The sequence below is a fragment of the Danio rerio genome, chromosome 18 (genome assembly GCF_052040795.2).
Source record: "Danio rerio strain M-AB ecotype USA chromosome 18, GRCz13ab, whole genome shotgun sequence".
NCBI lineage: Eukaryota > Metazoa > Chordata > Actinopteri > Cypriniformes > Danionidae > Danio > Danio rerio.
In genome coordinates, this window is record NC_141038.1 from 9275001 (window position 1) to 9291729 (window position 16729).

The following is a 16729-nucleotide window of genomic DNA, read 5'->3' on the forward strand; positions in this document are numbered from 1 at the left end:
ATTTGTCATGTTTTATTTTGATGTCAAGACTTGTACTTACTAATATGAACCAATAAACTCAAGAAGAAGTAAATGTTCCATGTTGACTTGATGAAAATGGTATGTTAACAGCGGATCTAAAGGGCTCTGGCACAAACCCAATATTTTCCACAACAGAAAGCCACTGCTGCGTCCCCAGGCTTTGCTCTGTCTGTAATGCAGCTTTGGGCTGTTCAGAGTAATAACCAGAGCTCAAATAGGTTAGGCTTCCCTCCAACAGCTCTGACCCAGTGCCAGCAGCATCATATTCAAATCATAATTCAAATGATCAATAAAAATCACTTCCATAAAAATCACCATCCCTGCCAATCTATCTTCTGCCCACAGTCCCCCTGAAATCAAAATGAAAGTGTGTGTGTGTGTGTGTGTGTGTGTGTGTGCGTGCGTGCGTGCGTGCGTGCGTGTGTGTGTGTGTGTGTGTGTGTGTGTGTGTGTTATAGCATCAATATGTTTTAGTTATTAGTTAGTTGTTGTGTGTTATAGTTTCACTTAAGTTTCTCATCAAATCTTCTGACCAATTAAAAATTAATCATTTTTTAAAAGGGGAGGAGCCACTCAGTGTGCCCCGCCCCATCTTTGTATTTCAGTTGAAATTACATCATATTGAACAAAGCTGCAAATGTCAAGGTGCCTCGGGGAAGTTCCGAAAGAGAGAAGAGAATCACAGTGTGACAGTGTTTAAAAGACGGGCTGTGCAAAACTCAATCAGAGTGCAGCGACTGCATCAAGCTAAATAATTTACAGGCAAAAGAAGCCCCTTCACCACAATGTCCCATCACTCACATGTGTGTTGTAAGCTCACAGAGTCTGTGTGCTTCTCTCCAAAGAGCAGATGTGAAGTTCGCTGTCACAGTGTGATCTGCACAGCTGTCAGAGTCCAGAGCTTATCCATCACCGCCAACAGATCCAAACACTGAAGCTGATACACCTGCACACAATAGTCAGTCAAGTTACACACATCACTGCTTACTACATCATATTCACAATAATAAAATTAAATAAATCAATAAATAAATTAATTAATTAATAATAAATCAAATCACAAATACAGAAATAAAAAATAAAAGAAATAAAAATAAATTACTATGGAGTGATATAAAATATAAATATCTAAAATAAACAAATAAAAGAAATTAACATAAAATAAAATATAAGTAAAATAAAATAAAATATAAATAAATTAAACATATATTTAATTAAATAAACAAATAAATAAATGAATTAATTATTAAAATAAAACAAAAGCATAAATAAAATAAAATATAAATAAAAAAATAAAAAACATAAATCTAAGTTAAATTAACAGATATTATTTAAAATAAAATAATAACATAAATAAAATATAAATAAAATAAAATAAATAAATATAATACATTAAAATAAAATAGTATATAAGTAAAACAAAATAAAATAAAGAAACTATAAATTCAATTAAATAAACAAATAAATTTATTAAAATAAAATAAATAAATAAATAAATATATAAATAAATAAATAAATGAATGAACAAATGAACAAATGAATAAATGAATAAATAAATAAATAAATAAATAAATAAATAAATAAATAAATAAATAAATAAATAAATAAATAAATAAAATTAGCAATGGATAAAAAAAAATAAAAAAAACAGGCCTTGTGTGCTGTTGGAGATGTTTTGGAGATGTTTTCCTCCCTTTTGGGTTGATTTTGAGGCTTAATTTGGCCACAATGTTTTCTGTTTTTCAGCAAAATCTTATTTTTTTTATTTTGAGAAAGACTTCCCAAGAAGTCTGTAGCATTCATTAACAAATAGTTTTAAATATTAAGACCTCAAATTCAAAAAAACTGGGACAGTATGAAAAGCACATAAAAAAGAAAGTAGTGATTTCTAAATTAACTGAGACTTGTATTTCAGTGCAGACAATATGTTGACAAAATAGTTCATGTTTTGTCTGGTCAACTTAATTTCATTTGTAAATATACACCCTTTCCTAGTCATTCAGACCTGCAACAATTTAGGGCTAGTAATCTGGTAAATTGGTTAAATAATGATGCAATTTGAAAAAGGTAATGTCAACGGGTGATTGAGTGTATTTATCATTTGGTACAAAAGCAGCATCCAAGAAAGGTTTATTCCTTTACGAGCAAAGATTGGCCGAGGATCACCAGTTTGCCAGCAAATATGTGATAAAATCATTGAAATGTTTAAAAACAATGTTCCTCAAAGAAAGATAGGAAGACATTTACATATTTCACATTGAACAGTGTCAAAACCTTTTTTCAGTTAAAAAAAAACAAAACTGAAGTCACTGCCTTTGGGAACAGAGATGAGGTTCTCAAGGTGAATGTGTACCTTAACTCTAAAGGTCAAGCAACAATAAATAAGGTCAAGAATCTTGGTGTGACTCTGGAGTCAGATCTGAGTTTCAATAGTCATGTCAAAGCAGCAACAAAATCAGCATATTATTATCTCAAAAACATTGCATGAAGCAGATGCTTTGTTTCCAGTGAGGACTTAGAGAAACTTGTTCATGCTTTTACCAGCAGCAGAGTGGATTACTGTAACGGACTCCTCACTGGCCTTCCTAAAAAGACAGTCAGACAGTTGCAACTCATCCAGAACGCTGCGGCCAGGAGTCTAACCAGAACCAGGAAATCAGAGCACATCACACCTGTCTTAAGGTCTTTACATTGGCTTCAAGTTACATTCAGAATAGATTTTATAGTATTATTACTGGTCTAAAAATTACTAAATGGCCAAGGAGCTCAATACATTACAGATTTGCTCACTGAATACAAACCTAACAGATTATTCAGATCTTCAGGATCATATAAAATAGAAATTCCAAGCGTTCAATCAAAGCAGGGTGAATTGGCTCTCAGCTACTACGCCCCTTGTTCCTGGAATCAGCTTCCAGAATTGATCAGATGTGCTCCAACAGTAAGCACATTCAAATCAAGACTGAAAACACATCTGTTTAGCTGTGCCTTTACTGAAAGAGCACTGTGCAACGTCCGACAGATCGCACTATTAGGTCTTTCTTTTCTTTTTCTTTCTTTTATAACCTATTTTAACACATTTTAATCTGTTTTTAATAATTTTTATTATGTTTTTATTTTCTTATACTTTTCTTTTTTATTTGTTTTTATGCAAAGCACTTTGAATTGCCTTGCCTTATGCCGAGTTCAGACTGCATGATTTTCAAAGTAGTCGTGTCACAGATGTTTTCACACTGCATGACTATCTGTGTTAGCGTTTCATCGCTGATTTGTTTACACTGCAAGATGGATCGGCGACAGGGGCTTTCACATTGCATGACTTAGCAATGACTATAGGAAGAATCGCCGACAACCTCGTCCAAACTACGTCTCACAGCCAAAAACACGTAGTTTATCTTTTGTTATTAACTACATAATGAGAAAGAAGCCTTTAATGGGGTAGAAAATGTACATATTTGCTCACCTGGGTTCAAAGGGAATTAGCCATTTCTCCTCAACGTTAATAATAAACAAATTTCTTTCTGTATGAAATGTCAAACAGACATGATTGCTCCTGAGTCCTGTCAAACCTCCACTAGTTTTTCCTCCATTTCGTGGGTCCAAATAAACCGAAAAAGAGCGCTTTTAACTTCTCCCCCAGCCTCCCGCTGGCCTGGAGCAGGTATACACACACGCACACACAAGTGAATGCCGCTCTCTCATTGGCTGTAGGCGATTGTTGATGTTATTTTAAATAACTAAATAAATAAATGATTAATAATAATTCCATACTGTCACAACTTATTTTTTGTGGGGGTTTGGGGGTTTTCTGATTTGTATAATATATACTGAATAATACACTATAATAATATATCATATTTACTATAAATTACTATAGTATATTTATACATTTGTTATCTAATATTGCTGGCCACACATTGTTAATGAGTAATTAGCAGTACAATTAGGCAACTGACCATGGGTTAATAACTCCACAGGCTGACATGTCACTTGACCTTTATCTCTATACACAGAGGAAAAGACAATGAGAGGAAGGTTTCGAGCAACTGTGGAAAAAAAGAGAGAGGCTTATTAAAACCTCCAAGACTAATAAGGAGAAAGAAAGAGAATAAGATGCATAAAAAGAGTGACTGGACTCCAGTCAGAGCAAGAAAATGCCAAAGGAACACAAGAGAGCAAAGTAAAGCTGGAAATAATGGGCAGAGCAGAGAACAGCGCTTATCCTGTCTTAATATTCCAGTCCGCTTGTGTGAAGGGAAAGTCTGATGAAGGCAGGATAAAACACCCACAGAAACACACAAACGGTCAACTATAAGTGTCAAACACACAAACGTACACACACCTGCACATTATTCATCATCCGCAGCTGTACAGTTTCTGTGATGTGAAGGTACAGCAGAGGAAATGAAAGTTTTCTCAGTATGATATCCTATCTAGACAGAAACAACACGAGACATGCTGACAGAGACTGTGCTCAATATGGATTATAAATGTAGGTGTATAATGCTGATACTTCTGGGCTGTAGATTCTTGAAATTTGTTAAGAAATATATGTGCAGTTCTGTGCAAAAGTCTTAGGCCACCACCAGCTTTGGGAGCTTTGGGAAAGACTTTTGCACTAATCTATCTATATATCTAAAATATATGGAGCAAGTGGAGGCTCATTACTTTTGCTGAACAAATAGACAAACTATGGGAAATATGTACACTATGTTAAAAAAAAAATGACTTTTGAAATTAAAAGACTGGCATCAAAAGCATCTCTAACATGAACTCTCACTAAGCAACATCTTGAACGTTTTCAACCCAGGCTCATTCTCATTATGTACCCCTATATACATTTATGGAGAGCACCAAATATGTCCCTGTAGCTAAATGGTTTTCACAAATCCACCAGAGTCCGTCATGTTCATGTCACAAGTGCCATTCGAGCCTGCTCTTGATGTGGCTTCCGGCTTTTCTCTTAATGAATAAAACATATTATTCATGATATTATGAATTATTAAATGATATTATGAATATCAGACCAATATTCTTTATTTGGAATATTTTCCAAAAAAGCAGAGACCGCCTGGAGCAGACCCATCTCAGTCTCTCTCCAGGACAAATCCCGAATGTCCCTCCCGTTTGCTATACTCTTTATCCTTGCTTCCTCCCACCTTTGTGTTTTCACAGCTGTTTACTGGTTCAACAGGCCTCTTCCAGCTCCTACTCCTTTACGACTCCAATGTAAAGTCCCTTCTTCTTGTTGGCCCTCATAATGTAAGGATCTAATGTATTCATTACTGTTTTTACACATTTAGTTCACATTTGGTACTCATGACTAGTATCTATGTTTCAAACATCTAAACTGGACTCTTCTCTCCCATACACAATGTGTCTTTTCAGTTTCAACATATGTTGTATACATTTCATGCTTTTCTGACACAGATGGTCCTCATTGCATCTCTAAGTCCTCTCTTGTGCTTTTATGACCCCTTTGCCTTAACCTGTCACCTTTTTTTTTTTTAAGACATAATGGCAGATTCATAGGGCCCTCCACTCACCCAATTAAATGTGTCTTTATATAGGTTTATTAAATAAAAATCTTCATCACTCTTCTCGCGTAAAAACACCAGAGGCTGCTGTCAACTGACTGACTGACTAACCGACCAACTACAAATCACCCCGCCCACCCCTTCCCTAAACCCAACCGATAATGTTTTCAGAAGTGCACGACCAGCAACCACCCACTTCCCTAAACCCAACCAATGGTGTTTTGAAAAGCAATGCAGAAAAAGAAATGCATTTTTACCATGTTTATATTATATTATATTATATTATATTATATTATATTATATTATATTAAATTATATTATATTATATTATATTATATTATATTATATTATATTATATTATATTATATTATATTATATTATATTAAATAATATTATATTATATTATAATATATTGTTTGTTTTATTTTTTGGCTTTTGTTTTTGTTTTACCTGCTTTCTGGAACCGTTCTTTGCCAGACTCGAATCCTGTTGTTATGGTCAACTCCGCTCTGCAACTCAAATCGTGAGACGTACGCAACAAGCCACTGGACAATCTAGTATCAGGGGGTCCAAGACTTTTGCCCAGTACTGTACATATTTAAAAATTTCCACAAGAACATTAAGCAGTATGTAAGTTTTAAAATTGTAGAGTTTTAATTTGAGCAGAAATTCAACACATTTTAATATTTTATGCAAAACCACATGACCCTGTGCAAACTAAAGTACACAGAAAGATGACTAGTTTGCATTTAATATCAAAGAGTTTATCATCTCATAGTTCAGTAGATAAAATCTGTTCCTGTTACCTTTTCAAAAGGTACACTTTTGTACTATATGGAAATTAGGTCCTGTATTACTATAGTATTAGTATTTGTACTTATACAAATGTACTTAAATGTATTAATATGTACGTTTAAGGACCAGTTAGTAACAAAGAAATACCAGTGACAGATTTTGTACCTTTATTTCTGAGATGACACAGACGGCGACATAGCATGAAAGTGTTTTATTTACTGTATATTAAGATTCTATTTGTTTTTCTTTAATACATTTTTGGTAGAAGGAAGCAATTATTTGTTTTTCTTCAGGTAAAGTTGTCTTTGCATTTCATCACCAGTTTGAGGTCAAACTTTGTGAGTCAGAAAAGGGGCATTTGGCATTTCTGTGTGAAGTTTGCATGTTCTCCCCGTGTTCGCATGGGTTTACTCTGGGTGCTCCAGTTTCTCCGACAGCGCAAAGACATGCTCTATAGGTGAATTGAAAAAACAAAATTGGCTGTAGTGTACAAGTGTGTGGGTGAATGAGAGTGTGTGGGTGAATGAGGGTGTATGGGTGTCACCCAATACTAGGTTGTGCCTAATAGGGCATCCGCTGTGTAAAACATATGCCGGCATAGTTGAAAGTTTATTCCACTGTGCCAACCTCTGAAATAGCTACTAAACCGAAGGAAAATTAATGAATGAATGAAGTTATAACTATGGTAAGATGATTTCTCACAGTTGATTTTAACACATTAGCTAACATTTATCAATGAGACTTTATTGTGAAATATTGCCTGTTGTATTTTAGCCTATTTTTACCATTTAATTAGTTTGAAACATCTGTTTACTCTAAACCAGTCTCATTCTGTAAATGTACCACCATATGCATTTCTGGACAGTGCGAAATACGAAAAAAATAATTTTTGTTTTTGCAAATTCACTAAAGGCCGCTGTGTACACTTGTTTAGATCTAAAATATCTCTCGCAAGTGCAATTTGAGCCTGCTTTTCTCACATAAATCCACTAGAGGCCGCTGTTAACTGACTAACTGGCTGACTGACTGACTGAACGACTGACCAACCCTCCTCCTTCCCAAAACTCAACCAATAGTGTTTTCAAAAGCACAGATTGACCCATTCACCGCCTACCTTGAACCCAACCAACAGTGTTTTCAAAAGCACAGATTGACCTGCCCACCTACTTCCCTAAACCCAACCAACAGTGTTTTTAAAAGCAACCTAGAAAAAGAAAGACCCTCGCCATGTTTTCAGATTTTACCACATTCTCATACTGTTTTTTATTTGTTTACTTTATTTTTTGCTTTTTTATTTTGTATTACCCTTTAACAATGCTAGTGCGATATTGTACAAAGGCATCATAATACAAATATAATGCATTACATTATTTCAGGAAGAACTTCAGTCCAATCTGAGGTCCTTGAGAGAGAAACTTAATTTGTTGTTAGCAGTGAAATTGAGCTTCGATCAGACCGCTCAACACATTAAGGTATAAAAGACTTTGAAGGGCATTCTGCAGTTCAATTCTGTCGGCAATGTCCTGATTATATCGTTTTCAGCAGAGCCCAACCAGGCACACAGACAAACAGCATTACAGAGGAGTTTAGGCGTCTTCACTTATTTTTGCAAAATGAAGAGACAGCAGAATACAGCATTGAGGGAGGAAGAGGAGGACAAGAGTGAGATGATGATGGAAAAGATCAGTAGATTGTGAGATTGTGGAGCTTTCTGAAATTATCTGATCCACAATGGAGCCATTATTGACTTAGGGGGCATCATTTCTAGAGACAGAGGTAATTTCCTACATGCTTTTTCAGCCCTTTCCTGAAGTAGCCTGCAATCTCATCGCATCTGAAACACCTGTTTTATATTCGGAATTTTCTATAAAGTAAATACATTAGTATAATCATACTGGTTTTGCCATAGAAATGCAGAACATATTACAAATATAATTAATGTAAGATTTTATGTTATATCGTTGAAGGTTCTAGATATACAATTACAAATGTGCTGGACATATGGACTGTGCTATACAAATGTTTCTATCTGATTAACTATTGATTATTAATTACTAATATATATTCACCACACACTTTAAAAAACTATTAAAAATCATATTAATAAAGGTAAAAATCGTTCTGATTATAACCTGAAATGTCGCTGACAGCAGAGGTGTGGATCCAAGCGAGGGTTCAATGAGAATCGTCAGGCAAGCAACAGTCAACACAGGGCAAATAGATGTATACAGAAAATCCAAAGTCGTGGTTAATAAAACAGGCAGATGGTCAAAAGGCAGGCAGCAGACAATGTAAAACAAATTTAAAAAAAGCAAGATTCAAACACGGAAGGCAAGGCAAAAAAAAAAAGGTGTTGTAATGTTCACAGTAAATAGTCCAGTAATCAGTCCATGATCAGCTTTAGCTATGTGATCATACAGTAGCTAATCAATGGAGACTGGGAGCATGTGTGTGTATGTGTTGCATGACTGGATCTTGTGGTTCTTTTGCTGGCAGATTTGTAGTTCTCTAGCGATCTGTGAGTTTACCTGCGATCTGTAAGGATTAGATTGCTGGTGACTGTGGCACTGATGCTGTAAAATTCATTAATGTTTTATGTATGTTTTTGACTCCTCTAAAGCAGGGTTTCCCAAACTTTTCCGCCCGTGACCCCTAAAATAACAATGCCAGTGATTCACGACCCCCGTTCCTCGGTGGTTATAAATATACAAATGTTGTGCACACAACAATGGGCCTATATAAACACGAGCATATTGACACCGTAAAAAAGCACAACAGTCTAACAACTATATCATTTTTTATAGTCAATTATCAATTTGTTTAATATTTACCTCGCCTAAAAAGATTGGTGGACACAACTGATGGAGTGGAGACCGCCACTCAGAGATCCTCCTTAATGTTTAGTTGTAGCCTGTATTTATTTTTAATGTATTTGATTGCCATAAATCTGTCAGAAAGTTTAACTTGGTGTTATAAAATCAATATTCTGCAGTTTAAGCTATTGCTGTGATGTTAATCTAACGTAAACACACAATACTATGAAAAAAATACTGCATTATGTTGCTTTTTTATGTAACTATTAACTACTATTTTTATCTTCCATTTTTTACGGATAAATATGGTAATTCTAATAGTTTAATAAAGTTTATTTGACTTTTGGAAATCATCTCTGACAACTTGTGTAGAGTTGTCGGTGGTGGAATTGAGTGAAAAAATGTTTTGATTTTGCAATGCAATACTTAGCTGAATCACTGGGTGTCATTCTAACATACTGCACCTTTAATAGCTTTTAGCATTTACATTCAGATGGTTCTAAAGTTTACAAGCTTCAACAAAATGTTGATAACCCAAAATTAAGTTTAACGTTACACAGATTAAATTTATAACACAAATAATTCTCTCAATCACAATAAAAGAGGCAATAAAAGAGTAAGAAAAATGAGAAATATACGAATTTACAGTCCAAAGTCACTATACGACCAAAAAATGAGAGAAAAATAAAAAAGCCAGAACATGGTGTAAGATCCAAAGAGGATTCACGAGCACTGATCAGTGAAGCAAAGCACAGTTCAGTATTTGGTCAAAAGATGAAAGATGTTCAGAACACAGTGTACAAGTAAACCAGTGCCAAGCCTAAAGCAATTAATCTTATAACTGTGAAACATTAGTGTCATGAAAGACCAGTAAAAAAAAAAAAATAAAATAAAAAAAAAAAAAAAAAAAATATATATATATATATATATATATATATATATATATATATATATATATATATATAACTTATTTGCATATTTGTTTATTTATTGATGCAGGCAGTTTTTAATTAATTATTTTTTATTTGCATATTTATTCATTTATTGTTTTATTGATGCAGGAATCTGTGATTTTATTTAATTATTTATTTGCACATTTGTTTATTTATTTATTTATTTATTTATTTATTTATTTATTATTTCTGCAGGTTCTGTCCATAAGCTTTGGTAACAATTTGCAAAGAAACTAAAATTTCAAGGGAGGGCTCAACAATTTGTCTTCATTTAAATCTCCATTTAATTACTGAACATATAAATTGCATTTAAAACAGCTTTTATCATTATTTACATTTCTTGAGCTGATCATATTTAATTTTATATAATATTAAAGTCTCTTTAAGTGTATTCTATATAGTCTTTGGTATTTGCATTTATCTTCAGTCATTTCACTTTTAAAAGTAAACACTGAGGCAGAGAACACTTTTAGAACATTTAGAATCTGATGATGCGTACAGAATCTCTACATCACACCAGAGTACCTGCAGCAGACACATTTAACATTGTTGGTTTACAGTAGCAAGAACGATCGCTGATTCTGTCCGAGCGAACAAACTGTGTCTATATGGCGAACAACGAACTGAATATGGAGATCACGAGTACAACTGTGATGGAGAAGCCAAAGAAAAACCGGCGCTTAAAACTGCCCTCTTTCCTGAAACCTGCCAGGAAAAACAAGATCTTCCGAAGGCAGAAAGAGACGCCGCAGTTCAAGCAAACGCCTGACATTGGCAATGATTGTAAGTCATATTTATATTATGAAATGAGAATGAGTTTCCTTGATTTACGAGTCGAGAATGAAAGTGTGTAAACTACAATACTTTCTCTTAATAGATGAGGTGGAGGAGGACGAGGGAGCAACAAAGAGGAAAAAGAGTAAAGTGGCCAATTTCCTCAAAGCTGCCAGAAAACTCTTCAGGATGTCCTGCTTTGGCCAGACTGAGGAGCAGCTCTCTGACCCTGCAGACTCTGATGGTAAATTATTATATTTATTGCTAATTTTTTTTACCTATGATGTGATGAATAACTAGTGTTTTTAATTAAACTTCATCCAAGTTTAACATCGCCTTGAGAATGACTGTGAAAACTGTGTAACTGCAATCATTTCTCTATTGACAGATGACATTCTCTGCCCATCCGAGTCTGACCAGAGTCTGGAGGTTGCTCTTGTCATCACTCATAATCATGAAGAGAGTTGTGTGAATGACGACCTAAAGGTGAGTATATAAAGATGACCAACTGTTTAATGCATGTTCTCCTGATGCTTTCACTAATATATCAAGAGTCTGTTTCAGGATCAGTGAGAGGAATGATATCTGCTTACATGTGAACTGACTTGAGTTTGGTCTTGTTCTGCAGGTGGATGAGAAAGATGACATGAAGACACACAACACAGAGCATGTCAACAAAGAGGAGGAGGTGGAGGAGATGAGGATGAACGATGAGAAGGACAAGGAGGAAAAGATTAAGAAGAAGAGGAGGAGAAAGAGAAATAGCAAGATGAAGGAGGAGGAGGAAAAGAAAGAGGAGGAGGTGGTGAAAGAAGAGAAGAAGATAAAAGAGGAGAGTTTGAAAGAAAATGAAGAGGAGGAGGAGGATAAGAATGAAAAAGAGATAAAAGTAAAGGAGGAGAAGATGAAAGATGATGAGGAGGAGAACAATGAGGAAGAGATGAAGATAAAAGAGGAGAGTTTGAAAGAAAATGAAGAGGAGGAGGAGGATAAGAATGAGAAAGAGATGAAAGTAAAGCAGGAGAAGATGAAAGATGATGAGGAGGAGAACAATGAGGAAGAGATGAAGATAAAAGAGGAGAGTTTGAAAGAAAATGAAGAGGAGGAGGAGGATAAGAATGAGAAAGAGATAAAAGTAAAGGAGGAGAAGATGAAAGATGATGAGGAGGAGAACAATGAGGAAGAGATGAAGATAAAAGAGGAGAGTTTGAAAGAAAATGAAGAGGAGGAGGAGGATAAGAATGAGAAAGAGATGAAAGTAAAGCAGGAGAAGATGAAAGATGAGGAGCAGGAAAATGAAAACATGAAAAAGAGAATGAGGAGGAGAAAAAGAAATAACAGGATAAAAGAGGAGAAGAAGGAGGAGAAGTTGATAGAGAAGGAGATGGAGGTAAAGGAGGAGAGGATGGAAGAAAATGAAGAGAAAGAGATGGATAAGAATGAAGAGGAGACGAAGGAGGAAGAAACAGAGGAGGGAGAGGAAGAAAAGCCAAAGGAGGAGAAGAGAAAAAGAAGCAAGAAAAGAGACAGCAGGAAAAGCAGAAGGATGATGAGGAGGAGAAGCAAAAGAAGAAGACTGAGGAGAGTGTGAATGAGAAAGAGAAAGAGATGCAAATAAAAATGTTGAAAAAAAAGTTTCTGGCCTAAAATGTTATTGTGTTAAAAACAGTGCCGAACCAAAGAATTGCATTCACAACACCATCATTTTTGTCAACAAAAACTATTTGCAAAAAATACATTTGTTGTATGCAAAAGGGGTAAGCACAACACAAAGTTTTATGTAAACAAATGTGCAAAATACTGCACAACACTGACTTGTACAAGTTAAAATGTAAGTGCAAAAATTGTGTTGCAAAAAACCTAATTGTTCATTTGTTCATTCATTTTTCCTTTGGCTTAGTCTCTGATTTATCAGAGGTCGCCACAGCGGAATGAACCGCTAACTATTCCCGCATACTGAATGCTTTACAAAGCGGATGCCCTTCCAGCCACAACTCAGCACTGGGAAACCCATACACACTCATTCACACACACTCATACAGTACACTATGACCAATTTAGTTTACCCAATTGACCTATAGCCCAATATGTTCGGACTGTGGGGGAAACCAAAAACCCACACAAACATGCTACATGAACATGCAAACACACAGAAGTGCCAACTGGCTGAGCCGGGACTCGAACCAGCAACCTTCTTGCTGTGAGGTGACAGTACTAACCCCTGAGCCACCATACCAACCTAATTATTAAAAATTCAAAATGGCGCAAAAATATATATTTTTTCTATTACACTTCTAATTTACGTTATAGTGAAAGTATTGTTTAATTATACCCATTATATAAATTAGATATGCAATATTGGCTGTTGTTTTTGAACATGTGATAAGAAATGTCATTGAAAAGAAAATAACATAGAAGCCATTGCATTGAATGCATTGACATGCAGTCAAATATTTCGCCAAACAGTCCTTAGGGATGCGGTGACACGCAGTCAGATATTTTACAGGACAGATCCGCCACTTTTGGCGCGCTTAAACAATCATAAAGCTCTCGTGCTGCAGGAATGAGGTCTGCTGAAGGCGCGCAGCTGACGTGCAGTGAGAGGTTTGCGTCTTTAATAAACCACGGCAGTTTGCGATCACTGAACAGTAAGAATGATTAATAAATCCATATGAAACAACCCCTTAAAAGTCACGTCTCGCTTTCAGTTTCGGGCTTTGGCGCGTTTTGTACTAAGCGTCTCTCTCTCTCTCTCTCTCTCTCTCTCTCTCTCTCTCTCTCACTCACTCACTCACGCGGGCATGCACTGTGGTCTCATAAGGAAACGCTGCTTTTTGATATAGTGTTTTTCTTGCTCCCGAATACAAATAATTTTTCAAGTATTTGTTCGAATCAAGTATTCGTAAAAACACGCTATTCGTGCCTTTCCGAATACCGTATTCGGGTTCGGCTCCACCCTTAATATATATATATATATATATAAATACATACATACACATATATATATATATATATATATATATATATATATATATATATATATATATATATATATATATATATATATATATATCTCAACTTCTCAAAATCTCTCCAATCCTGAATCCCAATCTATGATAGAAAGTATGAAAACTATTAATCAGAAAGTATGCTTCTTGAAGCAACAGGAAGCTACAGTTACAGTACAGATGCCAAACTGTCCTAAACACTGTCAGCAAATGAATCTTCAAAGCATCGAGATGTAATTACAACATCTACCAGCAGGGGAAGAGTGACTAACTGGTCAATTGAATCTAAATGTTGGTCTCTTCAATGCAACACTGTCAAACAATCAATGTGTAAATTACTATGTAGTAACATCTACACTACCAGCCGGGAAATGCGACCAAATCTTTGCATATAGTAATCAAATCAACCAATCAAATCTCGACCTCTTGGACTCAACACCACCAATGTTTTGTATCAAGCACTTTCAACACAAACCTGCAGGGGGTCTGAAAATTACAAAATTGTCATCATGTTGATAAATTAATTCAATCTCAAGGCTCGTACACACCAAAACGTTTTTCGTTTGCGTTTATCGTCAGTGTTTTCCAGGACGTGTTTTCCGTATTTAAACCCAAGTGATTTTCACTGGCCTCAAGCAGAAGAGTATGCGAAATCACTCCTTGACGTTAGATGGCACTACACAATTTTAGCTTCTGACACCCGCTTGTAACACAGCAGAAGAAGACAAAGTTGACACGCTTGTTGTTATGGATGGTTCAAGTAGCAACTCCAGCTCAAGAAATGATTGAAGAAATTATTATTGTTCACCAGTGCAATAAGCAGCTCCACGTTCATATCACCTCTGGGCACCTTCTTTAATGTGTGCTTGCATTGACAGTTTTGCGTTTGAGCACCTCCAAGTGCTGTTTACTGTAACTTCAGGAGCTCCTTGCACGTGAACAAAAGTGCTAACCTGATTGGTGGAGAAGGTTTTGATGCGGCGCGTCAAAACAAAAACAAAAAACTAGCATGAGGGTTTTTTTTAAATGATGATTTTACGGCTGGTGTTTTGCACGTTGGTGTGCACGATCACATTGATGCCCTTTACTTAGCCACGAGGTGTTAAACGTTGACGGAAAAAGCAAGCATAAACTTTAGATTGTGTCAATCATATTGATAAACAGCACCCAAAACTTTCATATATATTTTAAAGCAGGGGTCACCAATCTCGGTCCTGGAGGGCTGTAGGGTTTAGCTCCAACTTGCTTCAACACACCTGCCTGAGTGTTTCAAGTATGCATATAAGACCTTGATTAGCTGTTCAGGCGCGCTTGATTAGGGTTGGAGCTAAGATCTGCCGGACACCGACTCTTCAGGAACAAGTTTGGTGACCCCTGTTTTAAAGTGTTTATGGATATTTGCATTACTATGCCGTTATGTAATCATAATATAATCAGTGCATAAAATGATCTCAGAATGACAATATTGTCGCTTATCGCAACAAATTCTCTGACAATATATTGCACAACAAAAACTCTTTGTGACAGGCCTAGCTACATTATTTGACTATTTCATAAACCAGCAACAATTCTACAATTAAACAATTCTAAATGCTTGCTAGGGGTGTCACAATGGGCAGCACAACTGCTTCACAGCAAGAAAAAATAAGTTTTTTATTACTATTTTTAATAGTTTAAAGTAATATATTGTCTGGGTTGGTGTCGTACAACAACCTTGTAATAAACTGCCAGTACAATTTCTGTTATTTTACAAACTTATTTCTCTATATTTTATTTCTTATTCTTCATTAAAAAAAACAACAAAAAAAAAACAGCTGATTTGGATGACGAAATCTAACTATTTTGCGTTTTGTCAGTTTAGTGCAGGGGTGGGCTAACTCGGTCTTGGAAGGCCCGTGTCCTGCACAGTTTAGCTCTAACTCTAATCAAACACACCTGCTTATAGATTTCTAGTGATCTTGAAGAAACTGATTATCTTGTTCAGGTGTGTTTGATTAGTGTTGAAGCTAAACTGTGCAGGACACCGGCCCTCCAGGACCGAGTTTGGCCACCCCTGGTTTAGTGGCTAATACGTACCACTTTGTATGAGTTAAGTCGGTTTTATTAAAATGTACGGTTTTGACAAACACCAACCCCAACTCTAAACCCAACAGTCATTGGGTGATAAGCAAATCATACTAAATTGTATTAATGAGACTGTACAATTCATACAAATTAGCCACTAAATCAAAAAGTTGTGAATTGCCGCAAGTTCATGTTAGATTGTGATGCACCCAAACTCAAAACTCGGCTAAAAGTAAACTTCCGGTGAAAGGTTTCAGTGACTATTTTTAATTTAAAAAATGTCCTTTTATAGCATTGACATAGTAATGAATTAAATAAACTTAAGCATTCATTTAGTTGTTCAAAACGAGTTGAAAGACCATGTAAATTCTTGCACCGTCAGTGGCACCAGGCGAGAGCAGAGAGTCCATTGAAAGTACTGGGGTAAAAAAAATAAAAATGTTCATATTTTATAAAGATGGCAGGGGAAAGATTGAATTTAACACAGTGCTTCTTGTCTGGTCTGAAACCCACTTTATATCGTATATCAATCAGGCAGTGAAGATCACTCATTTTTTTAAAAGAAAACAGATCTTAAGCATGGCGATTGTGAAATGGAAAGATGAAAATGTTCACCGGAATCCAGTGGACTGGCTCTCTTAAGATTAAAAGTCTACCCCATTTAAAACTAGCATCATTTCTGCATTATATTAAGTAGATATACTGGGATGTGTGTGATACTTGAGGATCAGTAATCATAAATCACTGATATTCTTTCTAGAAGT

At 35.5% G+C, this 16729-nt stretch overlaps 1 protein-coding gene across 3 annotated transcripts; it reads left to right on the top strand.

Annotated features, from left to right (window-relative positions):
* Positions 1-10101: 10101 nt before the first annotated feature.
* On the top strand, positions 10102-13143 carry LOC137488218 (uncharacterized). Of its 3 annotated transcripts, XM_087292906.1 has the most exons (5): positions 10102-10902; positions 10997-11137; positions 11282-11379; positions 11522-11782; positions 12030-13143. In XM_087292906.1, the coding sequence occupies exons 1-5, from the start codon at positions 10728-10730 to the stop codon at positions 12030-12032; spliced, it is 678 nt and encodes a 225-aa protein (XP_087149032.1). In that variant the 5' UTR covers positions 10102-10727; the 3' UTR covers positions 12033-13143. The 3 variants fall into 3 exon arrangements, with proteins under 3 accessions (XP_087149032.1, XP_087149030.1, XP_087149031.1); XM_087292904.1 differs by having other exon boundaries at positions 11522-13093; XM_087292905.1 differs by having other exon boundaries at positions 10426-10893; positions 11522-13093.
* Positions 13144-16729: the final 3586 nt, after the last annotated feature.

Excerpts from the sequence above, each read along its gene's own strand:
- LOC137488218 (XM_087292904.1), top strand. The coding sequence starts at position 10,728 with ATGGCGAACAACGAACTGAATATGGAGATCACGAGTACAACTGTGATG. Across the intron at positions 11,138-11,281 it reads TGACCCTGCAGACTCTGATG|ATGACATTCTCTGCCCATCC; the intron begins GTAAATTATTAT and ends CTCTATTGACAG. Across the intron at positions 11,380-11,521 it reads GTGTGAATGACGACCTAAAG|GTGGATGAGAAAGATGACAT; the intron begins GTGAGTATATAA and ends CTTGTTCTGCAG.